The 25,110-nt window shown below is 40.4% G+C and overlaps 1 protein-coding gene across 1 annotated transcript; it reads right to left on the bottom strand.

The window, feature by feature from the left end:
- Nucleotides 1-12,766: 12,766 nt before the first annotated feature.
- Nucleotides 12,767-24,818, bottom strand: LOC146632876 (uncharacterized). The gene is made up of 6 exons (XM_085353583.1): nt 24,743-24,818; nt 22,062-22,409; nt 21,545-21,574; nt 20,784-21,062; nt 19,046-19,227; nt 12,767-12,946 (listed from the first exon to the last, which is right to left on the bottom strand). The coding sequence occupies exons 1-6, from the start codon at nt 24,816-24,818 to the stop codon at nt 12,767-12,769; spliced, it is 1,095 nt and encodes a 364-aa protein (XP_085209709.1).
- Between the last annotated feature and the right edge of the window lie 292 nt (nt 24,819-25,110).

Raw genomic sequence — 25,110 nt, 5'->3', positions numbered from 1 at the left:
CTTCGTAGCTCAGCAAAGTCTATTGAAACATTTGACAGATTTTCGAGCGCCGTGCACATAAAATCGTTTCCAGGTCAGTAAACACAACCAGAGTTCATACATAAGGCCCACGGGATTATAAGGGGCTCTGTCGACTTTCAGAAACTCAAAGGATTGATTTTAAGTGCGCCGTATTTTCCAAACAACACGGTAATTACGACGGCCTGCTAGCATGCGCTACCAAAAATAGTGTTTCTTTGTGTATCTGACGGACGAAAGCTAAACCAGTTCCACACTAGGGCTGGGCGATATATCGAGTTTTTTAAAAATATCGATATATTTTCATACGAGATATAAGATGTGACAATATCGTTTATATCGATATAGTCTATGTTACGTTATAATTATACTTGTGGAGCCGCAGGTTTGCCTCTCTTTCGTCCACTTTTGTCTCTACGCAACGTTACTCGGCCTCGCCTCTCCTTCACTGAACACAACTCCCCCTCCCCCATAGCTTCACCTGCAGGCAATGACAAGATGAAAGCGGAAAATCTCCGTTAGCGAGTTACCGTGCGTGGGGCTGGACGGCGTCAACGTGTTAGCGAGCTAACCGCGCTAACGACATGCAGCCAGGAGGGGCTGCACGGCCTAAAATCCTTTCATTTTCTCAAAAATCGACAGTGCGCCTTATGTATGAATTCTGGTTGTGCTTACTGACCGCGAACCGATTTTATGTGGTACACAGCGCTCGGCAATCTGTCAAAAAATGTTTTAATATGACTTTGCTAAGCTACGGAGCTGCACCGCTTGATGGATTGTCGGAGGATTACGGCTACCGAGGAGGAGCCTCGCGGAGTGATACGTACTGTGTGTGTATAAGGACCACAAATGGCACCTGTTCAGAGACGTGGTGCAGCTGTGAAATCTGTCTCTTTGTTATTATGCTCAGCGTCTATTAGTTTACATTTTGACTGCACAATTGTGAGCTTTTTGTTATGCACAAAAACAACATTGTTTTCTTTTATTTATGGACCATGATTATTTAATAAATGCTGATAATTTATTTTTGAGTAATTTCTTCATGTACATCTATGCTGTATGTAAATAAAAGTGCCCGTGTGACATCTGGGACACAGTGTGACTAAGAACTCTCTTTTTGTTAACTTATGGCTTTAAAAAAAAAATCGAGATATATATCTTATATCGCCATCCAGCTAAAAAATATCGAGATATGAATTTTGGGTCATATCGCCCAGCCCTATTCCACACCAGTGAAGTTGCAGCATTTTTACAAACCAGTTCTGGTTCATCTGTTTCATTCAACGATCTGCTTTCGCTCTTCTCATTCTGCGTCACCACCATGTGCGTATGTAAACAAAGGCACTGCACATGCACATTTTACCCATATTCTATCGCGATATTTCATTTTCCTATCGTTGCCCAAAATTACACCGGTATTACCGTGAACGGTATGATATAGCCCAGCCCTATTCTTGAGATTACAATTGTTAAAATCACCAAGAATAAAATTAGGAGCATCCGGAGAGAGAGTCTGCAGATTGTGTACCACTTTAAAAATGGCTTCAGCAGCAACTTTAACGTCAGCTTTAGGATGAATGTAAACAACAGGGACAAAAATTTGAGAGAATTCCCTCGGTAAGTAAAATGGCCTGACGGATACTGAAAGGAGCTCGATGTCAGGAAGACACAAGCGTTCCCGCACAGTAAAATTATTACACCAGCCCTGGTTGATATACAAACATACCCCTCCTCGGTGAGATTTGCGTGTTACTCCACAGTTCCGATCCAATCTGACAGGGGTCCCAAAGCCGCTGATTTGCAGTGAAGTGTCACTGTCCATATCGGTCAGCAGACACAAAGACTGCTAAATTGTGCCAGTGGTAGTTCACTCTTTGCAACATAGTACGCTGTTCTAAACAGATTTTTCAGGTTTATTTTTAGTATGTTATTTGCAATTGGTGTTTGTTCTGGGAAAGATATTGCAGACTGAGCAGTAATGCATTTCTTGCATTTCTCATGGGTTCTAATGGGGGCCTTTCTTAAAATGACTGGTCCCAGTATCAAAGGCGCTTGTCGATTCAGAAATCGAGGGAAAACCAACAACACACCCGGCAGAACATTATGTTATTTACACGGGTGCACATAAGTGGTCCGCATGTGCGCATTCGCTGTCAAAATAAAAGACTCGCACCAGATAAGAAGTTGCAGCGCGCGTTTGCATCCATATAAAAGGCACTGTTTTTGTCCGCTAGAGTGGGATTTTCACGGCACATTCCACACCACATCTCTGTGCGTTCATCATTTGTTTGAAGCCAGCTCACCTCCTGCAACCACTTTTCCGAGAATACATGCTTCTTGTGTGGTTCGGACTCCTTCTGACATTTGTTTGGAGGTGGAGGAACATCACAGTAATTGCTTAAAGGAGCTTCTTCGACATCTTTAAGAGTTCTAAACAACTGTCTGTCCTCCTCCAGAAAATCTTATGTACGCAAACACGCGTTGCAACTTCTTATCTTGTGCGCGCTTTTTATTTTGACAGCGAATGCGCACCTGCGGACCACTTATGTGCAGCCCTGGTTATTTAGCTCGTCATGTTGCAGCCACAGAAATTCTTTTGTCCATTAAACCATAAAGCTGCACTTTCTTTTTGCCTTATAGCCTGATTTGTCATAACTTTTCCGTCTTGTGGTAAGCTTTTCTTTGGCTGTCACTTCTTCACCCTGACCTGTCTTATTTGGCTCAGCAGAACTAAAATATAAATCCTGCTGCTTTTACACACACACTCACAAAACGGTCAGCGATTCTCTGCGCGATCAACCTCTCACATGTTTAAGCTGCGGGAGATTTCACTTGTCATGTTTGCGTAGTAAGCTAACGATTAATAAGACGATGTCAGAGGAATTGGTGCGCAAATTATCACCACTCACCAATCAGTGCTGTCGCTCTCTATACACAGTTCGCGTGTTTGCAAAGTGAAAGCAAAAAAACAAGCGCAAATTCAAACGCGATTTCAATATGTCACATATTCACAGTGGCTCACCGATGCCAATGACATAATTACCCAACTAAATTTCCGAAAGAATGCAAAAGCATTGACATATATTTTTCCTTCCTATGACAGCCCGACGGGCAGGGCAGAGATAGATTTTGGTAGCCTGACTGGAAAAATCGCTAGCCCCGATACGTCGGGCTAGCGATTTTGCGAGCCCTGCAGTTGCTTCACTTTTTGGATCTTTCTATACATCTGTGTGCACCTGCACATAGCCACTGTACTTGCCCTCCAATCTACTATAACATTCTTGACAAAGATCTGTTGTGACTTCCCTCTTTTTGATATCCACTAACGTTCTATCCACCCTAATGGAATCCCATGTCCAAGTGGGCCTTAAAGGTCGTACCACTGTCTGGATGAATTCTTTGTCATATACCTTAAATGCTCTCGCTCTATCATCCCCAACCCATCCAAAACTATTTTTGAACTCCTTCCCTCTTTCCCAACAATTTTCCTTCTTAACAGGATGATTCTTGTTGTGACCTTTCAAATCAGCCCAATAGTAAATGGTTAACTGCTGCCTTCTAATATGTAGAGGCATTTCTCCTGCTTCCACCTGAAGAGCACATAGTGGCGTTGTTTTAACCACCCCTAACCAAATCCCCAGTGCACGAGCTTGGATAACATCCAGCTTCCTTAAGCCCCATACAACACACATCCATAATCAATTGTTGATCGAATTAACATGACATAGATACTTTCGAGTCCATCAAAATTGGCACCCCATGACAACCCTGCTAAACACCTCATAATATTAAGAACCTTTTTACTTTTTTCCACAATGTGCTCCATGTGAGTTTTCCAAATGAACTTCCTATCAAAAACTACTCCCAAAAACAAAAGCTCTCCACCCTTTCTAAGCCTTCTCCATACAAGAACAACTGTTTATCTTCCCCTATTTTCCTATTTGTGAAAATAGGAAAATTTACAACTCCACTTTTCCACCTTATCTATCCCCTCTTGAAGTTTCTTAAAAAGATAGACAACAATCCTCCCCCTTACCCATACCGCTCCGTTATCAGCGAAAAGTGATTTACCATAACTATCAGATACAGTGGGGCAAAAAAGTATTTAGTCAGCCACCGATTGTGCAAGTTCCCCCACTTAAAATGATGACAGAGGTCAGTAATTTGCACCAGAGGTACACTTCAACTGTGAGAGACAGAATGTGAAAAAAAAATCCATGAATTCACATGGTAGGATTTGTAAAGAATTTCTTCGTAAATTAGGGTGGAAAATAAGTATTTGGTCACCTCAAACAAGGAAAATCTCTGGCTCTCACAGACCTGTAACGTCTTCTGTAAGACGCTTTTCTGTCCTCCACTCGTTACCTGTATGAATGGCACCTGTTTGAACTCATCATCTGTATAAAAGACACCTGTCCACAGCCTCAAACAGTCAGACTCCAAACTCCGCCATGGCCAAGACCAAAGAGCTTTTGAAGGACACCAGGAAAAGTATTGTAGACCTGCACCAGACTGGGAAGAGTGAATCTACAATAGGCAAGCAGCTTGGTGTGAAGAAATCAACTGTGGGAGCAATCATCAGAAAATGGAAGACATACAAGACCACTGATAATCTCCCTCGATCTGGGGCTCCACGCAAGATCTCATCCCGTGGGGTCAAAATGATCATGAGAACGGTGAGCAAAGATCCCAGAACCACACGGGGGGACCTGGTGAATGACCTGCAGAGAGCTGGGACCAAAGTAACAAAGGTCACCATCAGTAACACACTACAACGGCAGGGAATCAAATCCCGCAGTGCCAGACGTGTTCCGCTGCTGAAGCCAGTGCATGTCCAGGCCCGTCTGAAGTTTGCCAGAGAGCACATGGATGATACAGCAGAGGATTGGGAGAATGTCATGTGGTCAGATGAAACCAAAGTAGAACTTTTTGGTATAAACTCAACTCGTCGTGTTTGGAGGACGAAGAATACTGAGTTGCATCCCAAGAACACCATACCTACTGTGAAGCATGGGGGTGGAAACATCATGCTATGGGGCTGTTTTTCTGCCAAGGGGACAGGACGACTGATCCGTGTTAAGGACAGAATGAATGGGGCCATGTATCGTGAGATTTTGAGCCAAAACCTCCTTCCATCAGTGAGAACTTTGAAGATGAAACGAGGCTGGGTCTTCCAACATGACAATGATCCAAAACACACCGCCCGGGCAACAAAGGAGTGGCTCCGTAAGAAGCATTTGAAAGTCCTGGAGTGGCCTAGCCAGTCTCCAGACCTCAACCCCATAGAAAATCTGTGGCGGGAGTTGAAAGTCCGTGTTGCTCGGCGACAGCCCCAAAACATCACTGCTCTCGAGAAGATCTGCATGGAGGAATGGGCCAAAATACCAGCTACTGTGTGTGCAAACCTGGTAAAGACCTATAATAAACGTTTGACCTCTGTTATTGCCAACAAAGGTTATGTTACAAAGTATTGAGTTGTATTTTTGTTATTGACCAAATACTTATTTTCCACCCTGATTTACGAATAAATTCTTTACAAATCCTACCATGTGGATTCATGGATTTTTTTTTCACATTCTGTCTCTCACAGTTGAAGTGTACCTCTGGTGCAAATTACTGACCTCTGTCATCATTTTAGGTGGGGGAACTTGCACAATCGGTGGCTGACTAAATACTTTTTTGCCCCACTGTATATCTTTAAAAATATCATTAATCATAACAGAAAACAACGTTGGACTTTCTACACTTCTCTGCGAGGTTCCATTTTTTGTTTTGCATGGCTTTGACACGTGTCCCTATCTTAACTTGAATGATTCTGCCATATAAGAAAGCCCATATCCAATTAAACATCCTTTTTCCTATTCCTACACCATACAATTTAATTCATTAAACCCTCTCTCCTGAGCATATCACATGCCTTTCTACATCAAAGAACACAGCAACTTCTTTATTATCCCTGTGTTCCTAATTTCACCCACCAGGCGTAAACCGGATCCATAACCCCTCTTCCCCTACCAATCCCCGTTTCCTTACAGCTCTGAAGATAATACTCAGCCAGATTTCTGCGCACCACTGTTGAAAGTAGTTTTGAAAAATCCCAGGGTTTAACAAGCAGGTATTAAACTAAATAAAGCTTAAACTAATTTTCCTAATTTTAAACTGCAGCGTTTTGCTATAAAAAACAAAAAGCTAACCAGCACAATTTGCTTCTACAACCGGACTGTTTGGTCGCATGGCAATGATGTAAATCGCGACCTCTTCCATTTAAGGATTCACTGCTCAGTTCTGACACTGTAAACTACTTAACAATATATCAGGAGTCCCTTTACCAATAAGAGACAAATCCTAAACAGTTTATGTGTATACATGTTTGTTTTATTTACAATAACAGGTGTACTTCCAATATAATCACCGCTGTATAAGGAAACCGGAGACAGAATGAGTCGTAAGTTTTAGCTGAGGAAACCTTAAAGCATTAGGTGTATGGGATGCACATTTTTAATGCCAGAATAAAAATGATCACTTACAAGAATGAAAAAAAAGTTTTTAAAAATTAGCTGTTTCCATTTTAATAAACATGAAAAGATTTTTATTTCGTTTACTGTCAGAGCCATAAGGAACCCTGTAAAAAAGGTGTGGTTGGGACGTTTTATAGGAGTGGTTCTCAAACTTTTTCTGACATGCCAGGGTTCACACACAGAGCCACCTGAACACAGCTTAAACTAGAATATTTGGTTAATAACCGACAACAGTTGAGAACAGCGTGATGATCATATTATTTGAAATGAGTAAATGTGTCTGTATATTAGTGTATTATGCATTTACCTTTTAGTTTTTGTAAAATATGAAAGCCATCACAAAGAGTCGTTAATGGACTCTTCACCCTCCTGCCCTCTGGGAGGCGCTACAGGAGCCTCCGGACTAAGACCACCAGGTACCGGAACAGCTTCTTCCCCACAGCTGTCAGACTCCTGAACTCTGCCTCCTGACATCTGACCCATGTTAAACTCATGGACTGAACATACACACACCCACAATGGACAACTGTACCCTCAAACACAATAATAACATGGACTGAACCACCACTCACAACCACTAGCACTTTATATACCTCTGTAGAAACTATCTACACCCTCACTTATCTTAACTGCACTACTGTATAGCTCTGTGTAAATAATCATTCTGTACATACGATAATTTTCAACCCTACAACTGTTTACAAATTGCATAGTTCCCATTTCTGTATAGCTGTATATCTCAGATTCCTGTGAAGTTATTTATTTCATATTCTGTATAGTTTTTCATATTTATATCCTGTTCATATCCTGTACATAGCTTGTACTCACTACAGCCTGTACATACTTATAGTTATAGAATATTCACAACATACTTCATACCGTGTACATTATAACATAATAGACCCATTTCTGTAATATACTTACATATCTATACTATTGCTAATATATATTGTAATATATCTATATCACTAAAGCACTTCTGGATGGATGCAAACTGCATTTCATTGCCCTGTACCTGTGCATGTGCAATGACAATAAAGTTGAATTCTATTCTATTCTATTCTATTCTAATGCGTTAATTAGAGAAATTTGGTGGAATTTGTTGATTGAAAATTAGACTTGTTTTGAGATAAAACTTACTTCATTGTTATGATTTTAGCACAGATTGATATTAATCACTGGATCGAAAGCATCGAACAACACAGTGATTACAAATACGCTTATCCCAACAACGGGAATTTAACCCTAAAAGTCTTGTAAACAACCTTACTCGTCAGTTAAAATGTGAGCAGCTAACAAGCCAATCTTTACCTCGTGTCCTTATTCAAGTCCTTTCACCACAGAGATCAGCCACAGCTTCATCCTTTTTTTAAAAATAATATCCATTTTACATGCAAACCTTATAATAAAACTGTTTTCTTTCACTCTCTCACATGTCGTTTCTCGTCTCTGAATAATTTTAACCGCCTCTTGAAGAACTGGAGCGTCTTCTCAGCAGGTTTGAAGCGCTCCTTCTTCTTCTTTGAGTTTGGTTGACAAACCAGCTTCCCAGTGCATTAGCGCCACCTATCGCTATGTGAAATGGCCTGTATCCCTAAGGACCCCAAAGCGCTTTACACATTCAGTCATCCACCCATTCACACACTGGTGATGGCAAGCTTTATTGTAGCCACAGCTGCCCTGGGGCGCACTGACAGAGGCGACGCTGTCGGACACTGGCGCACCCTGGCCCTCTGACCATGTGGTGTGTTTTTGTTTTCTCTGTCACTCTCCTCTCCACTCCACTCACTCTCCACTGTGTGCCTGGGTTGCTATTTAAGTTTGCGAAATGTGAACAGGCTAGTTTGTCTAAGTAACTGGCTGAATGAGACGGACAGTAAATAAGCATGCACAAACACAGAAATGGAAATGAAAAAGAGAGTAGCATGACAATGCAGCGTGTGATCTGGACACAAGCGATGGAGGCACAACTTGTAGAGCTTTGGCAAGCTCATCCTAGCCTTTTCAATCTGGCCTCACAAAATGATCACGACTGCACCAACCGTGAAAAGAGCTGGATGGACATTGCTGCTCAATTATGTTTTTCATCAGCAATTTAGCAAAGTTGATGGTTATGATGGTGTGTGTGTGTGTGTTAGTGAAAGACAGAGAGGGAGAGCGAGAGACAGATTTTGTGTTACATATTAGCTTTGTAATATAAGTTTTGGTAACACTTTATCACCAAGTTCAAATTTGGATGCAAAATGTGAGCACTCTGTGATTCTGTTGTACAGTTTGAGCAGGAGCTGAATAACGCAACTGGGGAAAAATAAATAAATAAATAAATAAATCGCAGTGTATGCCCAGCTTAGCTCCACAAAGAAAATGAGCTAATAGGAAATACCATTTTTTATCAATACATCTGGAATTTAAGAATACCCTGAAATATTTGGTTATATATGATGGATAATATTTCATAATGATCTTTTTGGAGGGAAAGAGGTTAAATGATTTAAATGAACAAAAGATAAAAAGGAAATTCACTCTTCTGCACTGTTTGTGTAGAATGCAAACTTGTTGACTGTGACTGTATATGTTGTTGACAATTTGTAAGGAGGAAATAAAGATCCCAGTTGTTCACTTCCGAGACAACCCCCTTTTGTAAATCTCTAAATCAAAACCACCTCAATGTCTAGGATCTCTACTGAAATTGATATTGTACTGGTCTTGACTAGAGGCACTACATATACCAGATATTATTTTGTGTATAAAATCAGTCAATAGAGGATAAGAGTCCTGGGTTTATATGTTTTATTAAAATGGTTTCCTGGCCTCAAAATGTCTTTTATCAAAGCACAGCTGCTTCAAAATAAGAATTTTTTTGAAATTTGACTAAGACATTAATACATTTCCTCTCTTTATGAATCTTTAAAGAAACACATACACCAAAAACAAAATAGTAGACACAGAAGTTTGTTGTTTCATCTCTTATTCAGACTTGTGCACCCTTAAGCGCTCTCTGAAATGGCATGAATATAAAAAAAATCTGCCAACAATTAACAGCATAAATATAACTTGTAAATAAATAAAAAAATCAACGGAGCCAACAACAACATACTACAGCACACGTGTACCTGACAGACCTGCTTGGCAAACAGAAATATTTTTATATAATAATAATGACAATAATGTATTCTTAATTGTTCCCTGTGGGGAAATTCCTCCCTGCATTTTACCCATCCACTCAGTGAAGCAGTGGGCAGCCACTGGGCGCTGGGGGAGCAGTGTGTAGGGACGGTACCTTGTGCTCAGGGATACCACACAGTAGCCGTTCAGTGGATTTGAATCCACGACCTTCCGATCATGGGGCCACCACTCTACCTACTGAACTATCCCTGCCACTGCAAAATACTCACATTGATTTACAAGAGAAGTGCTGCGGGTTCAGTTTAATCAAGTATTCCAACATGAGTACACATGTTTAACTAACCTGAGTTAAATATGAGTTTATATTCTTCACCATCTGTATGACAGCTTTGGACTGACAAACCTGATATTTTAACATCTCAAGTCTTAACATTATGGGTCCCTTTTATCTTAGGTAAATTTAATTTTGCATTTCTTATTATTTATCAATTTTTGTTAGAGCTACAATTATCTTAATCTGTTATGATGAAAACAAACCATCACTGTCCGTATTAATAACATAAATGTCAGAGAAATCTCCAAAAGTTGATTCTGTTCATCTGGACGTTTTCAGTGGGAGAAACATTTCGTCACTCATCCAAGTGACGTCTTCAGTCTCAGCTGACTGCAGGTTTCAATCTTATAAACAGTACATTTGCATAATGACTGAAACCAGCCCACTGAAGGAACAATGGGCTGGGAGGTCAGCATGTGTCAAGAAATGTCAGAGAAAATTTGGTCAGCAAATTATTTATAGAGCTGCACACTTTTATGTAAGAACACATATCACAATGACATGAAGTCATTTTGCCATTTTGACAAAAGTCAAAATGTGTTCTTCTAACAATATCTGAGTAAGACAGTATAATTACTGTTTGGAAGCACGCTTTGATTACTTTAAGCTTAAAGTTAGGCAACTACAGTAAAACCTTGTACTTTGGTGCATTTAAAAGAGGATTTCTTGAAACATCTTCATGTCATTAGCAAAGCTTTCAAATGCAGCTCAGATCTGTACTGAAAATGGGAAAGTAGTCAGGAGTCAGGAGGAGCAATGTCCTGAGCCAAGACGAAGAAGAGTTAACTCAAACCAACTTGTTCACCTGTCCTGATTAAAATCTCAGATGTATCAAAGGGGGGAAAAACAGATTTAAAGTACCACCACTTCACACTTTTGAAGGTTGTTTAGAATCAAGAGCACTTTACACCACACCGTTCTCTCTTCTTTGTGAACCTGCAGGAAGGAAATCAAAATATTCAAGAAGCACACAACTACACTGGTCACCCACTGAATGGAGCAAACAAAGTATTTATCTTCTTTGACATAAATCAAAAGGTTAAGACCTAACATCAGGGAGTCATGAAGAATTTGTGATATTATAGTACAGTAGTAAAACTCACCTTTCTTCACACAGTGTTTTTTAAATGTAAGCCCAGCCACAACACCAACAATAACACCAACAATAACACCGATGAGTGCAGCAGCCCATACGGGGAACCCTGAAGAAGAAGAGAAAAAAAATTCCAACTGTGACTACATGTCAGCAACAAACAGCAGGTTTAAACAGCGACCTGAGTGATGTCAGCATAGATAATTCTGTGAAGGAGATGTTCTCACGTCTTAGTGGGTGATGCCATTGACTAGCCAATCAGTGGCATCCAGTCTGTTGACATCACATTTTCGACACTTGCTTGGAATCTTAACCAAGTAGGTACGAGAAAAAAACAACAACCCTTAAATCTCTGTGTGGCGGGGGCGTGGTCTCTGACCTGCTGCAGAGGAGGGGTGATGCAGTGTGCTCACGGGGTGGAGCGAAGAGCATGTGTGCCTGGGCAGGGGATTAACGTGGACTTGTGTTTTTTGTTGTCAGTGAGAAGCAGAGAGGCAGAAGGCAGCAGTGAGCCACCAGGGGAGTTTCTGTGTCCCAGGCTGAATGAGCAAAAACCACAGTGTATTTGTGTGTGGCAAGTAAAAGGGCTGCTACCCAAATTAACCATCTTGTGTGGCGTATGCTTTGGAGAAGAGTTACGTGTGACACTCTAACTTTGTCTTAGTTGCATTTTCATGGAAGCTTCATCTGGACAAACATATTTATCACCTCACTGAAACGTGTAAAATGAATAATTACAGGTTTATATTATCCTGCAATCCAAAATCTTCAAATAGGATTAATATCATTTGACTCTAATAATTTGTTATGATGAAGACAGTGTCCTATCTTTTAGCTTCATTATAATTTTAATTGAAAAATAAAAACAGTAGAACCAAAGTTGTATTAGTGCCCTTATTTTCTTCCACATGTGTGACTGTAACATTGCTGGGTTTTTACATTTTTTCCCTCCATCTAATCTGCCGAGTTATCACTAAAACACTCAGTGGTACATTTGGCTCAATGAGTTTGTTTTCTTTTCACTTGTGGTTTAGAACATATAATTGTTTGTCATGATCTTATTTCCTAAGGATGTCTTTTTATGTCTTTAACAATTGTATCACACCAGCTTTTTCTAAATTCATCACTAAATTATTGTGAAGTGTATGAGATTACTGTGAGTGTGTTTGAGTGATTTCACAGAAGAAATGTCTTTCATGTCACTTCATACTGACTCATTCCTCCTCTTACAACCGCATCATTAAAACAGAGTCTGTTTTTTTGTTTTAAATTAAGTGAATTTCTTTGAAGGTTAACCCTAAAAAGTCTCAGTCGTCATCAGTGACCTTAACCCTCAGACTATTAGAATGTGATTTAAAACAACACCAACAACAACAACAACAACAACTAATTAAATACCACCAAAATAATCACAGATCGGGCTGCCTGGCATTAATGTCATCCCCTCCCTCCAACCAGAGGCTGTTCTGTTGCCCCCTTGTGTCTCTCCCCATTTCTCCCCTGCTTCTCTCTCCTCCTTCTGTGCTCACTGGATCTGGTTGTCTGTGGTTCTCGGTGGTGGGGGCTCGCCCAGTGTGCCTCTCCTGGTGGCTCCATGGGAAATGGTATGCCAAGGTCTGATGGCTTTGGGAACTTCCTCTTCTTTCTTTTCCTTTCCCCTTGATCTAACCCCCTGTGCTATGCCCAGTCCTCTAGAGTTGGGTGGAAACCTTCCACTCTCTCAGGAGGTGGCGAGCTGGATGGGCACTCTGTGGGCTGGGTCATTCTGTGACACTTGTGCCTTGGTTGCACCTGTTGGATCTTGGGAGGTGCCTTGAACACTGGTGAGGCCTTCTTGCATGTTTCTAGCTTGGCATGCTGGTGCCCACAGCGGCTTGGTCTTTGCTGTAGGTTGCAGCTACTTGGAGTTTCTGCTTGTGTGGGTTTCTGTCACAATTCTGTGTGTTTGTGTTCAGGCTCTGATAATTTGGATAGCAACAAACATGAGCCGCCAAACTACTTGCTGTTTTGTCTGTCCTTGCTACGGTGTTTGGTTTCTGGATTTCATGGTGGTGTATTTTGCCCTCTTTGATGGTAGATGGTTTTTCAGGATATTGGGGGTGAGATGTTTGTGAGGACCTGCGCACATATTCACGGGGGACAGACGGGGTGACTGATGTCTCACGCTTTACCAGCTGGCTTATATGACATTTCAGTTTGCTAATACTTTCTTTCTTCCTTGCTTAACACTTAAGCCCCCTCCCCCTCGGCCCCATGATGCTGCCATCACCATGCTTCACTATAGAGATGGTGTTGGTCAGGTGATGAGTGATGCCTGGTTTCCTCAAAACATTATTTTTGGCATTCAGGCCAAAGGGTTTAATCTTGTTTCATCAGACCAGAGAATTTTGTTTCTCGTGGTCTGAGAGTCCTTCAGATGCCTTTTGGCAAACTCCAGGCAGGCTGTCATGTGACTTTTACAGGGCTTCTGTCTGGCCATTCTACCACATAGGCAATGTTCCCTCTAATTTTTCATGTGTTTGAGCAAACACACAAACTCCCTGAGCGGTCCCTTGGACCACTGTGAGCGACATCAAACGTGTGCACTGTGGTCACGCCAGCATCCAATCCATCCAAGTCACATGGTTTATTAAAATAATCAAATTACAGCATTTACATTTATGTTAGACTACTTTTAATTGACTGCTTTAGCCCACTTACAATGAAAATGTAAAAAAAAAAAATTCTTGTTCATGACCTGTGTAGTATGTTAACACTATTGGAAGTAAAAATAACTTGAACTCCAATTTTAAAAACACAACTTTTTTTTTTTATAAAGCCGGCACAAGGGGCCGCTCAGGGAGTTTGTATGTTCGCTCAGACACATGAAAAACTAGAGGAAACATTGATAAGGACGCTTTCATGGCCTGTCAACGACGTTGATTAGCTGCGTATATACGAATGTGAATTGCATTATTGGCTGAACTATGGGATAAGGTGGCATCGTTTTAAGATTTTTTTTGTGCGCAACGCAGATTTTCTGTGCACAGAGACCGTGCCAGCAGTGTGCAATTGCGCATGCAGCTTAGAGGGAACATTGCTTATAGATGTGATTGATGAAGTGCTGCAGAAATGTTTCTTCTTGAAGAGTTTCCTCTCCACAGAGCAATGCTGAAGCGCTGCCACTGACAGATGACTGATGCCTCTGTGCTCACTGGGTCCTTCAGTGTTGCAGTCACTTTTTTCTACCCTTCTACCAAATTTTCATTTTTCTTATTGAATTGAAAAATTAATTTAATCCATTTTGGAATAAAGCTGTAACAGGACAAAATTTGGAACAAGTGAAGTGAGACAAAGTTTTTAGAATCACTTCATTTATAACTCAGCACCATAAAGTCTCATCTGTTATAAAGTTTAAATTACATTTAAATTAAATGTTAAGGTTTTTCTGACATTGTTATAAAGGTATTTGAGGCTGAGTAAATGTTGATATATCATACAGCATTAAATTATAATGACTGGTACTCCTAATGTTGTGACCCACACAACACACAAAGTTACTGAAATCTATTAACTCCTTTGCACAATATAAATATGGCATTCTGAACAAATCCAACAAATTATAATATGATAAATGGTAAACCTGCACTGTGATTTCTGTAAAGGGATCGATATCTGATTTTACACATGGAAATATGCAGGTCCTGAGCAGTGTCACTCTGCCTGTAAAAACTGCTGTAGAACATATTCTGTCGCTCAGGAGAAGCTGTGTATAATCTTTAAATAAAGTCAGAATAAAGCCATCAGTGTTTTGTCTCCTTCTGAAGAAGTCAGTGAAGCAAATCAAATATAAAACTGACAGTTGCTAATTCCATTTTTTAACGTCATTCCTCTTTGACTTTATAATTTCTGCTCACTTTGCACTCCTCCCTATTTCTCTTTTTACATTTCTAGCCTTCATTAATCTAAAAGCCTGTGCCTGCATAACTTGTAATTTCAACTGCTGAAGTAAATTAAATATTTTTAAACAACAAATATTTCTCCTGTACTTCTAAAAAATTAAACATTACATTATTCGATTTTTTTTTTAAACTTTACCATGACTTCTTTATGTTCCTAACAGATCTTTTTGTGTGACTTATTGTGCTGGTTCCTGGAGTTGGGTTTTTTTTTTGTCATTTACCTTGCTGACTGGCTGGTATTTTGGACTTTACCTGAGGGTGGTTGATCCATCTTGTCAATGGAAAATTGTATTTAGTAGTCAGTATAATCTTTTAGTGATATAAGTTTGCATATGGTAGAATACTGCATGTAGTTATTTGTATTAGAAAATATTCAACCATGTATACTTAGAGGCATATAATTAATTGTGTGTGATCTCTAACAGGCTGCAGGCTTGGGGTGCATCCCAGGAATGCACCCCCACGTCTGGGAGCATGAGAGCTCATACCTTGTTTTATTGTTTTACGGCAGGATTAACGTAGCTATGTCTGTTTTAGTTTAAGTGCTTCTTTACATATAGATGAACTGCTGGACTTCCTCACCATGTTATCTAGGGTGGGGGAGACTACCCCCTTTCCTGACCAAGGATGTACCTTTTGTGCTCTCATGACCCTTTGATCAGCAGGACACACACACACACACACACACACACACACACACACATATACACACACACACACACACCTACTGAAGTATAAATAAAGATTGGGGCAGTTTCTTAGTGCGAGTCTCAGTCTGGAGGCTGCCCTTGCTAGCAAGAAGTTCTGTGTGTTTCTCTTCTCTGAGTCTTTACTGAAGAAGTGTTTTAGAATATTTTCCCTAACACATCTTTTCTGTGGAAACAGTACAAAAAGTTTCTCATTAGACAAGTGTAACAGACAATGATGCATACACATCAGAAAACAACATGAATTTGAGAAAACAAATTGTGTAAAATGGTGACCAAACCTTTCCAACATAAATGTTCATGATCAAATAGATGAGGTGGCTCATAAAAATACTTTTCATTTACTACACTTACTCCAAATAGTAGCAATTATTTCAGTTTAGGTAACAAGCTCCATGTAAAGTTTGGCTACAATAGGTGACACCGGGAGCCCATGGCACATCCATGTTTTTCTCTGTAGAAACCTTGTTGTATTTAAAATATGTGGTGGTAAGGCAGAGGTCTAACAGTGTGCAAATCTGATCAGACGTGAAGCTGGTTCTGTTTTCTAAAAAGCTGTCTTGTTGTAGTCATTTTCTGACAGTCTCCACTGCCTCAGTTGTAGTTATGTATGTGAAGAGAGAGACTACATCACAGGAGATTAGTTTCATCATGATCCATCATCTCGAGTTTTTAATGTGATGGGGCATGTTCCTCATGAGGGGAGCTAGGATAGTGGTGAGGTCCTTGGAAATTTTGCAGTTAGCTGAGTTAATATTGCTAACAATGGGGCAACACTGGCCAGAAAAAAATCCCTCCAAATTGGAGTCTATTAGATAGATATGATACAAACCACTGCATGCACAGTAAAGAAGGTCAGAGATCAACTAGGGAGAAAGACAAAGTCAGCCCTTATGTTGCAGGTTTATCAGAGAAACTCCGGAGATTCTTCTCCAAGCACGACATCCCAGTGTACTTCAGACTCAGCCACACACTCAGACAAAAACTGGTTCATCCAAAAGACAAAACTCCTAAACACAAACTTAAGAACGTAGTGTATGGTGTACAGTTTAGCAAGGAGTACTCAGATCTCTAGACTGGGGAAACCAAACAGCCACTCCATAAATGTATGGCACAACATAGAAGAGCCACCTGGACAGAACAAGAATCGGCTGTACATCTGCATCTAAAGATCAAAGCATCTACATGGATGTTAAAATCACCCACAATAATTATTTTATCTGAGCTCAGAACTAAATCAGATAAAAAGTCTGAGACATCAGACAGAAACTCTGTGTAAGGCCCAGGTGGACGATAGATGATAACAAGTAAGACTGGTTTCTGAGGCTAAGCTTTCATGCTTTCAAATGAATTAAAAGTCTGTCTTGGTCTTTCATTAATTAATAGGCTGGTGTGAAAAATTGCTGCCACACCTCCCCCTCGGCCTTCGAGGTTTCTGGTAGTTAGAATGACTCGGGGGTGTTGATTCATTTAAACTAACATAATCATCCTGCTGCAACCAGGTTTCTCTAAGACAGAGTAAATCAATTTGTTGATCAATTATTAAGTCATGTACTAACAGAGACTTGGAGGAGAGAGACCTAATATTTAATAATCCACATTTCACTGTTTTACTTGTTGGTGCAGTTTTCTTATGTTTAAGTTGGTTTGTGCAGATTTTTATTTTTATTTTGTCTGTTTGGAAGCTGACACAGTCTCTATGGAGATGGGTTTTTGGGGGGGTAGCAGGAGGAGAGAAGCTGCAGAGAGGCGTGCAAGACTGCAACTCTGCTTCCTGGTCCCAACTCTGGATAGTCATATTTTGGGGGGTTTAATAAATTTGTCCATATTTCTAGAAATGAGAGCTGCTCCATCCAAAGTGGGATGGATGCCGTCTGTCCTAACAAGACCAGGTTTCCTCCAGAAGGTTTGCCAATTAAATCCCACAACGCTTTTTGGACACCACTCAGACAGACAGCAATTTAAGGAGAACATGCGGCTAAACATGCGAGTCATGGTCTGACTAGGGAGGAGACCAGAGAAAACTACAGAGTCTGAAATTGTTTAAATTTCCATCAATGTTGCCTGCTCTGACCCCTGGAAGACAATTGACTATGGGTGCTGTTGTCTTTACCTCAGGGCTGAGACAGATTTTGGTAGCCCGACTGGAGAAATTTTGCGAGCCCTGTACCTTCATATGTCTCAGAACAGAATCACCAATTACCAGAGTTTGATCCCTGGCAGGTGTGTCGCCAAGTGGGGAAAACAGTTAGATACATGAATGAGTTGGTGGTGTACCTGGAGCTTCTGTTTAAGACTGTGCTTCCTCCTCACCGTCACCCAGCCATCCTGTTTACCTGGCTGCTCAGGACAATATGCTGGGGCTTATGCTACCTTCGGCTGCACCGGCTACAGGGGCCTGGCTAGCTTCGGTTGTTCAAAGCCGTGATGTTAAGTCTCCAATTCAGTAATCCTCCTGCAAAGCTGCAGAGCTGCGGCTACATTTATTACAAGTATCATTATTACTAAAGGAGGCCGAGGAGTAACCAGATGTCTCACACACTGAGCAGGAAAGTGCAGAGGTACAAGTGAAGAGGACACACTGCTAGTGAGTCAGCTACGAGTCAAGCTAGCAAATCCCTAAAGAGATAGTGAGTGAATACTAGGACTATAATTAGCGAGTGAACAAACAGAGTGCTTCAGACAGGGCATACGAAGATTATACTATGAAATAAGACAATAAGACAAGTTTTTAATTAAACTGGGTACACAGATAAGTTACACAAAAACACCACTGTGTCCTAACAGCAACACAAAATGATACTCTAGAGAGAGCCAACACCAAGTAATAGCACCACCCAGAGTGTGAATATGATGCCATTAATGTTTAAAAATGAAAAATAAAGCAGAGTGAGATTTACCATGGAAGTGTTATTTCAAGAGTCTGCAAGCATGCTCAGGTTTAAAAAACACCAATATTTTGATAGAGAAATTAGCTTGGGGCATCATGTAAGAGTTCATAAACAAATCAGTCACAACAGCAAGTTCATCTTCTATAATATACAGTATGTGTTTGCGAGTTTAGTTTTTCAACATTCAGTTAGAAACTGACAGCTTTTTTCCAGCATGCACATCGTCTTTTATGTTCATGTCTTTCCTCCCCGACCACATTCTTAGTGTTCAGTCTAAGCACATATTCACATTTTAGTGTTCACACTTATTTGAAGAATTATATCTCACTCACCATGATGCACACAGATCTCTGAAGAAATCCGATGCCATTTTTCCATCTGTGTGGCTACACAGTGATAACAGCCAGGCTCAGTTACAGTAGTCTGGACGGTGACGTGGAAGCGACCTTGTTGTTCTTCATCCTGCACCGTCTTAAAAGGAAGTGTTTTGTTGTCACTGTCCCACCACTCAACTGTAGGTTTAGGAGAAGCACCTGGAACTTGACACTGCAGCAGCCCCTTTTCTTTAAGTATTGTGACATACGGTTTTGGAGCTGCGCCTGTGAGCACATCATAGACAACAAACAACAGTGTTAACAATGTAACAATATGACATGTTGTCATCAATTGTTTCTACTGTTTCTGCATAAAGGAGTTAGTTTGATAAAGAAAAAGCAAAGCAGAGTACCACCTTAATCCTCCAGCATTGTTAACATGAGTTTTTACTGTAAATAACCCTCGTACCTTAAAAAGAGATGAGTTTGGGCAAATTTGCAGAGAAAGAGAGAATGATGCATTAGAGCAGCTAGTCTATATATCCAAAATCAATTATTTAAATGTATCCTCAGATGAACAATAATACATGATGTTATGCAATATTATTATTTATTTAACAAAAAGCAAACTAAAATACAAAAAACACTAAGTATACCCTTACTGCATATGCATATATATATATATATATAAAAAAAAAAAACACCCAGCACGCCCCTGCGGGCGGTTTATCCTTCAAGCTCGGGTCCTCTACCAGAGGCCTGGGAGCTTGAGGGTCCTGCGCAGTATCTTAGCTGTTCCCAGGACTGCGCTCTTCTGGACAGAGATCTCCGATGTTTTTCCCGGGATCTGCTGGAGCCACTCGCCTAACTTGGGAGTCACCGCACCGCACCTAGTGCTCCGATATATATATATATATATATATATATATATATATATATATATATAGGAATAGCGACAGTGGGGAGGCGGCGCGTGAAATCCATAGCAGGGCAGGGATGTGCGCCTCTGCCTGCATCTGGCGGTGCTACGAGGGAGGCCGTGTTCAGGTGTGGAGTGGGGCGGGACTGTGCGGTGATGCGTCGTCAGGAGGAGACAGGTCTGCGACAGGAGCCCCCTCCTTGGTCTTCTGGCTGGCGTGATTTCCATCCCGGAAGAGGAATTCCTCTCCTGGTTCTTTCAGATAAGAAACATTTGCCCGAGCGTGGCTGGACTGTGGGATTACGGGACTGTGGGGGGAATTTTAGCATATGGGAAACATTGTAGTATTTTTTGGATAGTGTATATTTATTTCTGCCGGCAGGGTTTGTAGCGTATTGAGAACGTTCTTTTTATTGTCTTTTTCCATAGAAATAAATGGTGTGTTTAAGGCCGACTTTATCTCTGTGCCCTGAGCGCTGACCCACTCACTCCCCTTCTTCTTGTATGTTATCTTTGTGGTAAAGATTTAGATCCACCAGTCTTAGCGGTTACACATACAAACTATCACCACAGTGCAGCGTTGAGTTTAAATTGTTGGATGTTTAGTTGGACAAACATATGGAATCGCCACTACAGTGATACCTGTAAGAAGTCTTATATACAAACAAAATCATTTATGAGTTGAATTCAGACTAAAGTTACTTCGTGGTTCAGTTCCAGTGAATCTGTCTGCTGCAGTGTTTTATCACACACCCCTTCTTTTTTCACCTGAGAAACATTTTCTAGACATTGGACCTCACATAGTTATGATTTAACTATTTAACCTTTTGTTTCTGTGCAGACAAAAAAAATCTGAGCACTTATTCCCATTTTTCTAAATCAATGATTATTTTAATGGTTTGATGATTAAAATGCCACTCACCATTTAACTGTACATTGATTTCCTTATATATCTGATGGTGGATGTCCTTCTGTGTGGCAGCACAGCGATAGCGGCCAGTCTTTTTCACAGTAGTTTTGAGGATGACGTAAAAGCGCTCTCCTTTTTTAGAGACCTGCGGCTCCTCAGAAGGAATGATTTGATTGTTACTGTCCCACCACTCCACCGTAGGTTTGGGGTAAGCACCCTTAACATCACACTGAAGCAGCGCCCAGTCATTTGTTTGATCGAGATTTGTGACAGAAGGCTCTGGAGCTGCACCTGTGAACACAACATAGATTATATAAGAGCAATGGCAATTAATCACATTTCTTTTTGTTTAGCTATTGTGGGCACAGATGTGAGTAACAACGTGTTTTAGGGTAAAGAAAAGCACCAACAGTTATTAGAAATTTGAATTACACTGAGGGATGAGATCTTTTTGAGCATATGCATCCTTTAAGGTACATTTCTATTAGACTGATAAACTAGTGAAAATAATGTCATAGCAACCACAACCACACAGTTTCAATAAGTGTGAATTAGGTAACACAAAAAATTATCTAAATAATTTCATAAAATACAAATAAAAAGGTTTTAAGTGTTGTTCAGACTGTTTATAAAGCTAATATGTAGGTACGTCTTATGGTTCAATTCAAATTAAGGTAAAGGTGTTGGTGGATCAGTGTTTATCTATCGGTTATAAGTTCACATATACACACGACGATTTAAAGATTAGTGACGTAATCTCAAACATGACTCACCTGGGACGTTTCGGACCTTTAATCTGCCCTCTGAAAGGAAACAAACACACATGTTAGAGGTGACTGTGTTATCATCAACTTGGCAATCAAATAAAACTGGAGAAAAGGAACTCAGAAGTATTAATTTGCCATATCACACATATTTTTATATTTTTATTTCATAAATGTTGTGATACATTTAAACAAGAGGCTGATTTTATGGTCATGACTGTGTTATAATCACACAGTCAGAAAACACTTTGAACAGCTGTGTGTCTGATATTTCGGGAGAAGCGGACATTTGCTTATTAAGTGTTTATAGCTTTATTGACACAGATTTTATTTTGCTTACTGAAGACTCGACATCTGTGGAGATCTATGATAAATAGACTGCAGGACCATGCAACACATAGGAATTCTCAGCTTTGTTCACCAAATGTTGTAAATATCACTGCAGGTGTGCTGTGGGAGTGAAGCCCTGCCAGATGTGCATGCTGTTTCATCTGTAAATAATCAGCTGATTTATAACAGCACTCACCAACAACAAGCTCAATGCGGAATATTTTGGGTTCTGGATGCAGACGTGGAAAGTCACAAGTGTAGATTCCTTTGTCCTCCAGCTTCGTTTGTTTTATCCTTATGGAGGCGTTTCCGTACTTCAGCTCTTCAGGAAAATGTGAGACTCGATCTCTGAACTGCTCGTCTTGACCTGGGAGACCATTATTGTAATGATTGCCCTCAACATACATGAACACCTCCTTTTGTGGAACTGTTCCTTCCTTTTTCCAGTCAAACAGCACTTTCTCAATATTCACATTGGTGTCGAGGGAACAGGGTAAAATGACATCATCATCTTCTTTCACAGTTACTGTGGTGACAGGTGTCCCTGAAAGACAAAGTATGAATTAAACACACTGGTTCTTATATAGGACTTTTCTGTTCTGTATAAACTCTCCAAGTGCTTTATAGAAAAAGAAACTTTGGGTTTACATCTTGCCCGAGAACATTTCATGAATGAAGCAACCAAGAATTGAACCACCAACTCTGCAATTAAGAGATGCCTGCTCTACCTTCTGACCTAAAGACACTCTGCAGTGTGTGTACACACAGAGTGATGATGTTTAAAAGAAAGTCAGCAGCCAATCAGAAGGAATTTGGCGTAAAACAGAGAATTTCAAACTTTTTTGTCTTGTTTCATTTCAGAAGCTAAAAATGTTCATGTTTGATTTTTAGCAATCATGAGCATTACCAAAGGATTAAAGTAAAATTTTAGAGAGAAAAAGGAAACTTCTGCAATGCCCCCCCCCCCCCCCCCCCCCCCCCCCACACACACACACAAAAACAATACTCCAGTTTAGTTCCCCTTCATATTTTCTTGTTTACAGTCCCACCTGTAGCCCCACAGTTTGTATCACTGGTTTAAATGGAGGCTGAAGGAGCTGTAGAGCTTGTTTCAGAGAGGGTGAGCTCAGAGGCTGCACCAAGGCCCAGACTGAGATAAACAAGGATCACTGTGAACTATGAATCATGCTAAACCGTTCCAGTAGTGTCCAAGAATAAAATATGGAGCTGGAAATGAGTATAATAGCTCAACTTTACATTTCTGTTTCCAGATGTCAGAGGCTGAGGTCCATTAAAGAGCACTCTGAGCTGCTCCTGTTTTATACAGGAGAACTGTCACAGTTCTATAATAGTTTGTCCGCTGACAGCAGCCCTGACATATTTGTGAGCTGCTGTTTGGTTTTCTTTGCTCTGACTTTCTGTCTTTCTGCTTTTGACCATGATCACAAAGTTCAATACAGATGTGACCTCTGTATTATCTGGATTATCCTTGGATCCAAGCACCTGTTTTTGATACCTGGATTCATGAAGAAACACTCCTCACGTGAGCTCCTGGCATTTACTCTGTTAATGTTCATGTATTGGATTTAAGACCCACAGCAAAGGTGACCTCTGTCAGGTATCTGTATGTACTGCATGTTAACTCTTAACATTTATCACACAATCGTACCCAGTCAAGTGTAACCACAAAAGACTGACATAATAATGACAGATAAAATAATGGCAGGAGGAAAGGACACTCAGATGTGCATTTACAGAACACAGTTTTAACTCTGATTGTAGAAACACTCAGGAAACTGAAACAGGATACAAACGTTCTTCACCCATCAGGGGCCTCTTCACTGACTGTGTCACTCACTCTAAAAATGGCAGCAAGTAGAACTTTAATAACACAAACAAGGAACCCAAAGAGTGAAAAAAGTTAACAAATGAATGCATCATATGATGTTGAATATGATCAATATTATTTGATATTGAACCAAAAATATTTAAAAGACTGTAACAGTTGCTTGCTGCGTAATTTTGGAAAATAGATAAGCACATCCTAATGAAGAGAGAGATGCTATGACATCCACACAGTTGCTTTTTATTTTTTGCTTCATATTAGACATTTGCTTTCAAACATTTATTCATAATTTCAAATTAAGTTATATTTTCAGAATAATTCCTTTTTTTTTCTTTTTTTTCTTTTTTACACCTGTTAATCGGTTTAGAACTGCTGCTTCAAGAAGTGCTATGATAAATAAACTTGGCCCAATATTGTTTTTATGGGAGACTTCTGTCCTACTTTAGTAGGACGCCTCTGTCAGTGCGCCCCAGGCTGGCTGTGGCTACAATGTAGCTGCCATCACCAGTGTGTGAATGTGTGTGTGGATGGGTGGATGACTGGTTGTGTAAAGCGCTTTGAGATCCATAGGGACTAGTAAAGCGCTATACAAATACAGGACATTTACCATTTACCATTTAGTTGATTCGGTATAAAAATATAAATAATAATTCGCTAGTTCACTTTGTCAGCTTGTGTGTGTCTTGATTTTTTATTTCATTGTGGTTGAAGGAAATAAAGCAGATGTGTGAAGCACAAATCGCCAACAAAGACGCCATACCTGAGGTTAAAAGCCCGCCAGGATGGAATAATGAGTATCTCTAACCACTGATTGTAAATAATAAAGAGAATGCTTTCACTTCATTGTTGAAGATGATGCACGTTAATCTTCACTGTTATTATTAAAAGAAAACAGCTGATGTCACAGGTGTACATGCCGCAGTCATCCACCCACTAACGCAGCAGCCTGAGAAGCGTTAAAGCTCCATCCGCTGCTGTGAAACGTGACAGCGCCTGCACACATGATCGGTCTAAATCAATGAGTTTCTTACCGGATTCAGCAGCAAACGTCCGTCCGGACAAAGTCAGGAAACAGAAGCTCAGAAACAGAAGTGGTGGAAGCTCCATGTCTGCAGAAACCCTCTGAGGATCAAATACGGCAATTATTCAGTGTAACCAAGATCCGAGCCACCCCTCTCCTCTCAGCACTGACGCAGTAAAAAAACAGTTTCAGTTTCTAGTGTCTTAAAGCACTCCGCCATATCTGCCATAATTTCCGGTGTATTACGTCACAACGTCATGGACTTTTAGATTTCACCTTTATAATATCAGTGACAGTTATACAGAAACAGTGACAGGAGGAAGATTAATGAGCAGAAATAACCCCTTTAACAACAACAACCAGTTAGGTACAGGTTGA

The sequence above is a fragment of the Diplotaxodon limnothrissa genome, linkage group LG5, assembly GCF_057381915.1.
Source record: "Diplotaxodon limnothrissa isolate DT_005_m linkage group LG5, D_limnothrissa_male_GT1.1, whole genome shotgun sequence".
Classification (NCBI taxonomy): Eukaryota; Metazoa; Chordata; class Actinopteri; order Cichliformes; family Cichlidae; genus Diplotaxodon; species Diplotaxodon limnothrissa.
This window is presented reverse-complemented; position numbering and strand designations above follow the sequence as displayed.

Excerpts from the sequence above, each read along its gene's own strand:
- LOC146632876 (XM_085353583.1), bottom strand. The coding sequence starts at position 24,818 with ATGGAGCTTCCACCACTTCTGTTTCTGAGCTTCTGTTTCCTGACTTTG. Across the intron at positions 19,228-20,783 it reads AATCAATGTACAGTTAAATG|GCGCAGCTCCAAAACCGTAT; the intron begins GTGAGTGGCATT and ends ATGTGCTCACAG. Across the intron at positions 12,947-19,045 it reads ACGTCACCGTCCAGACTACT|CATGCCAAGCTAGAAACATG; the intron begins GTAACTGAGCCT and ends TGTGGGCACCAG.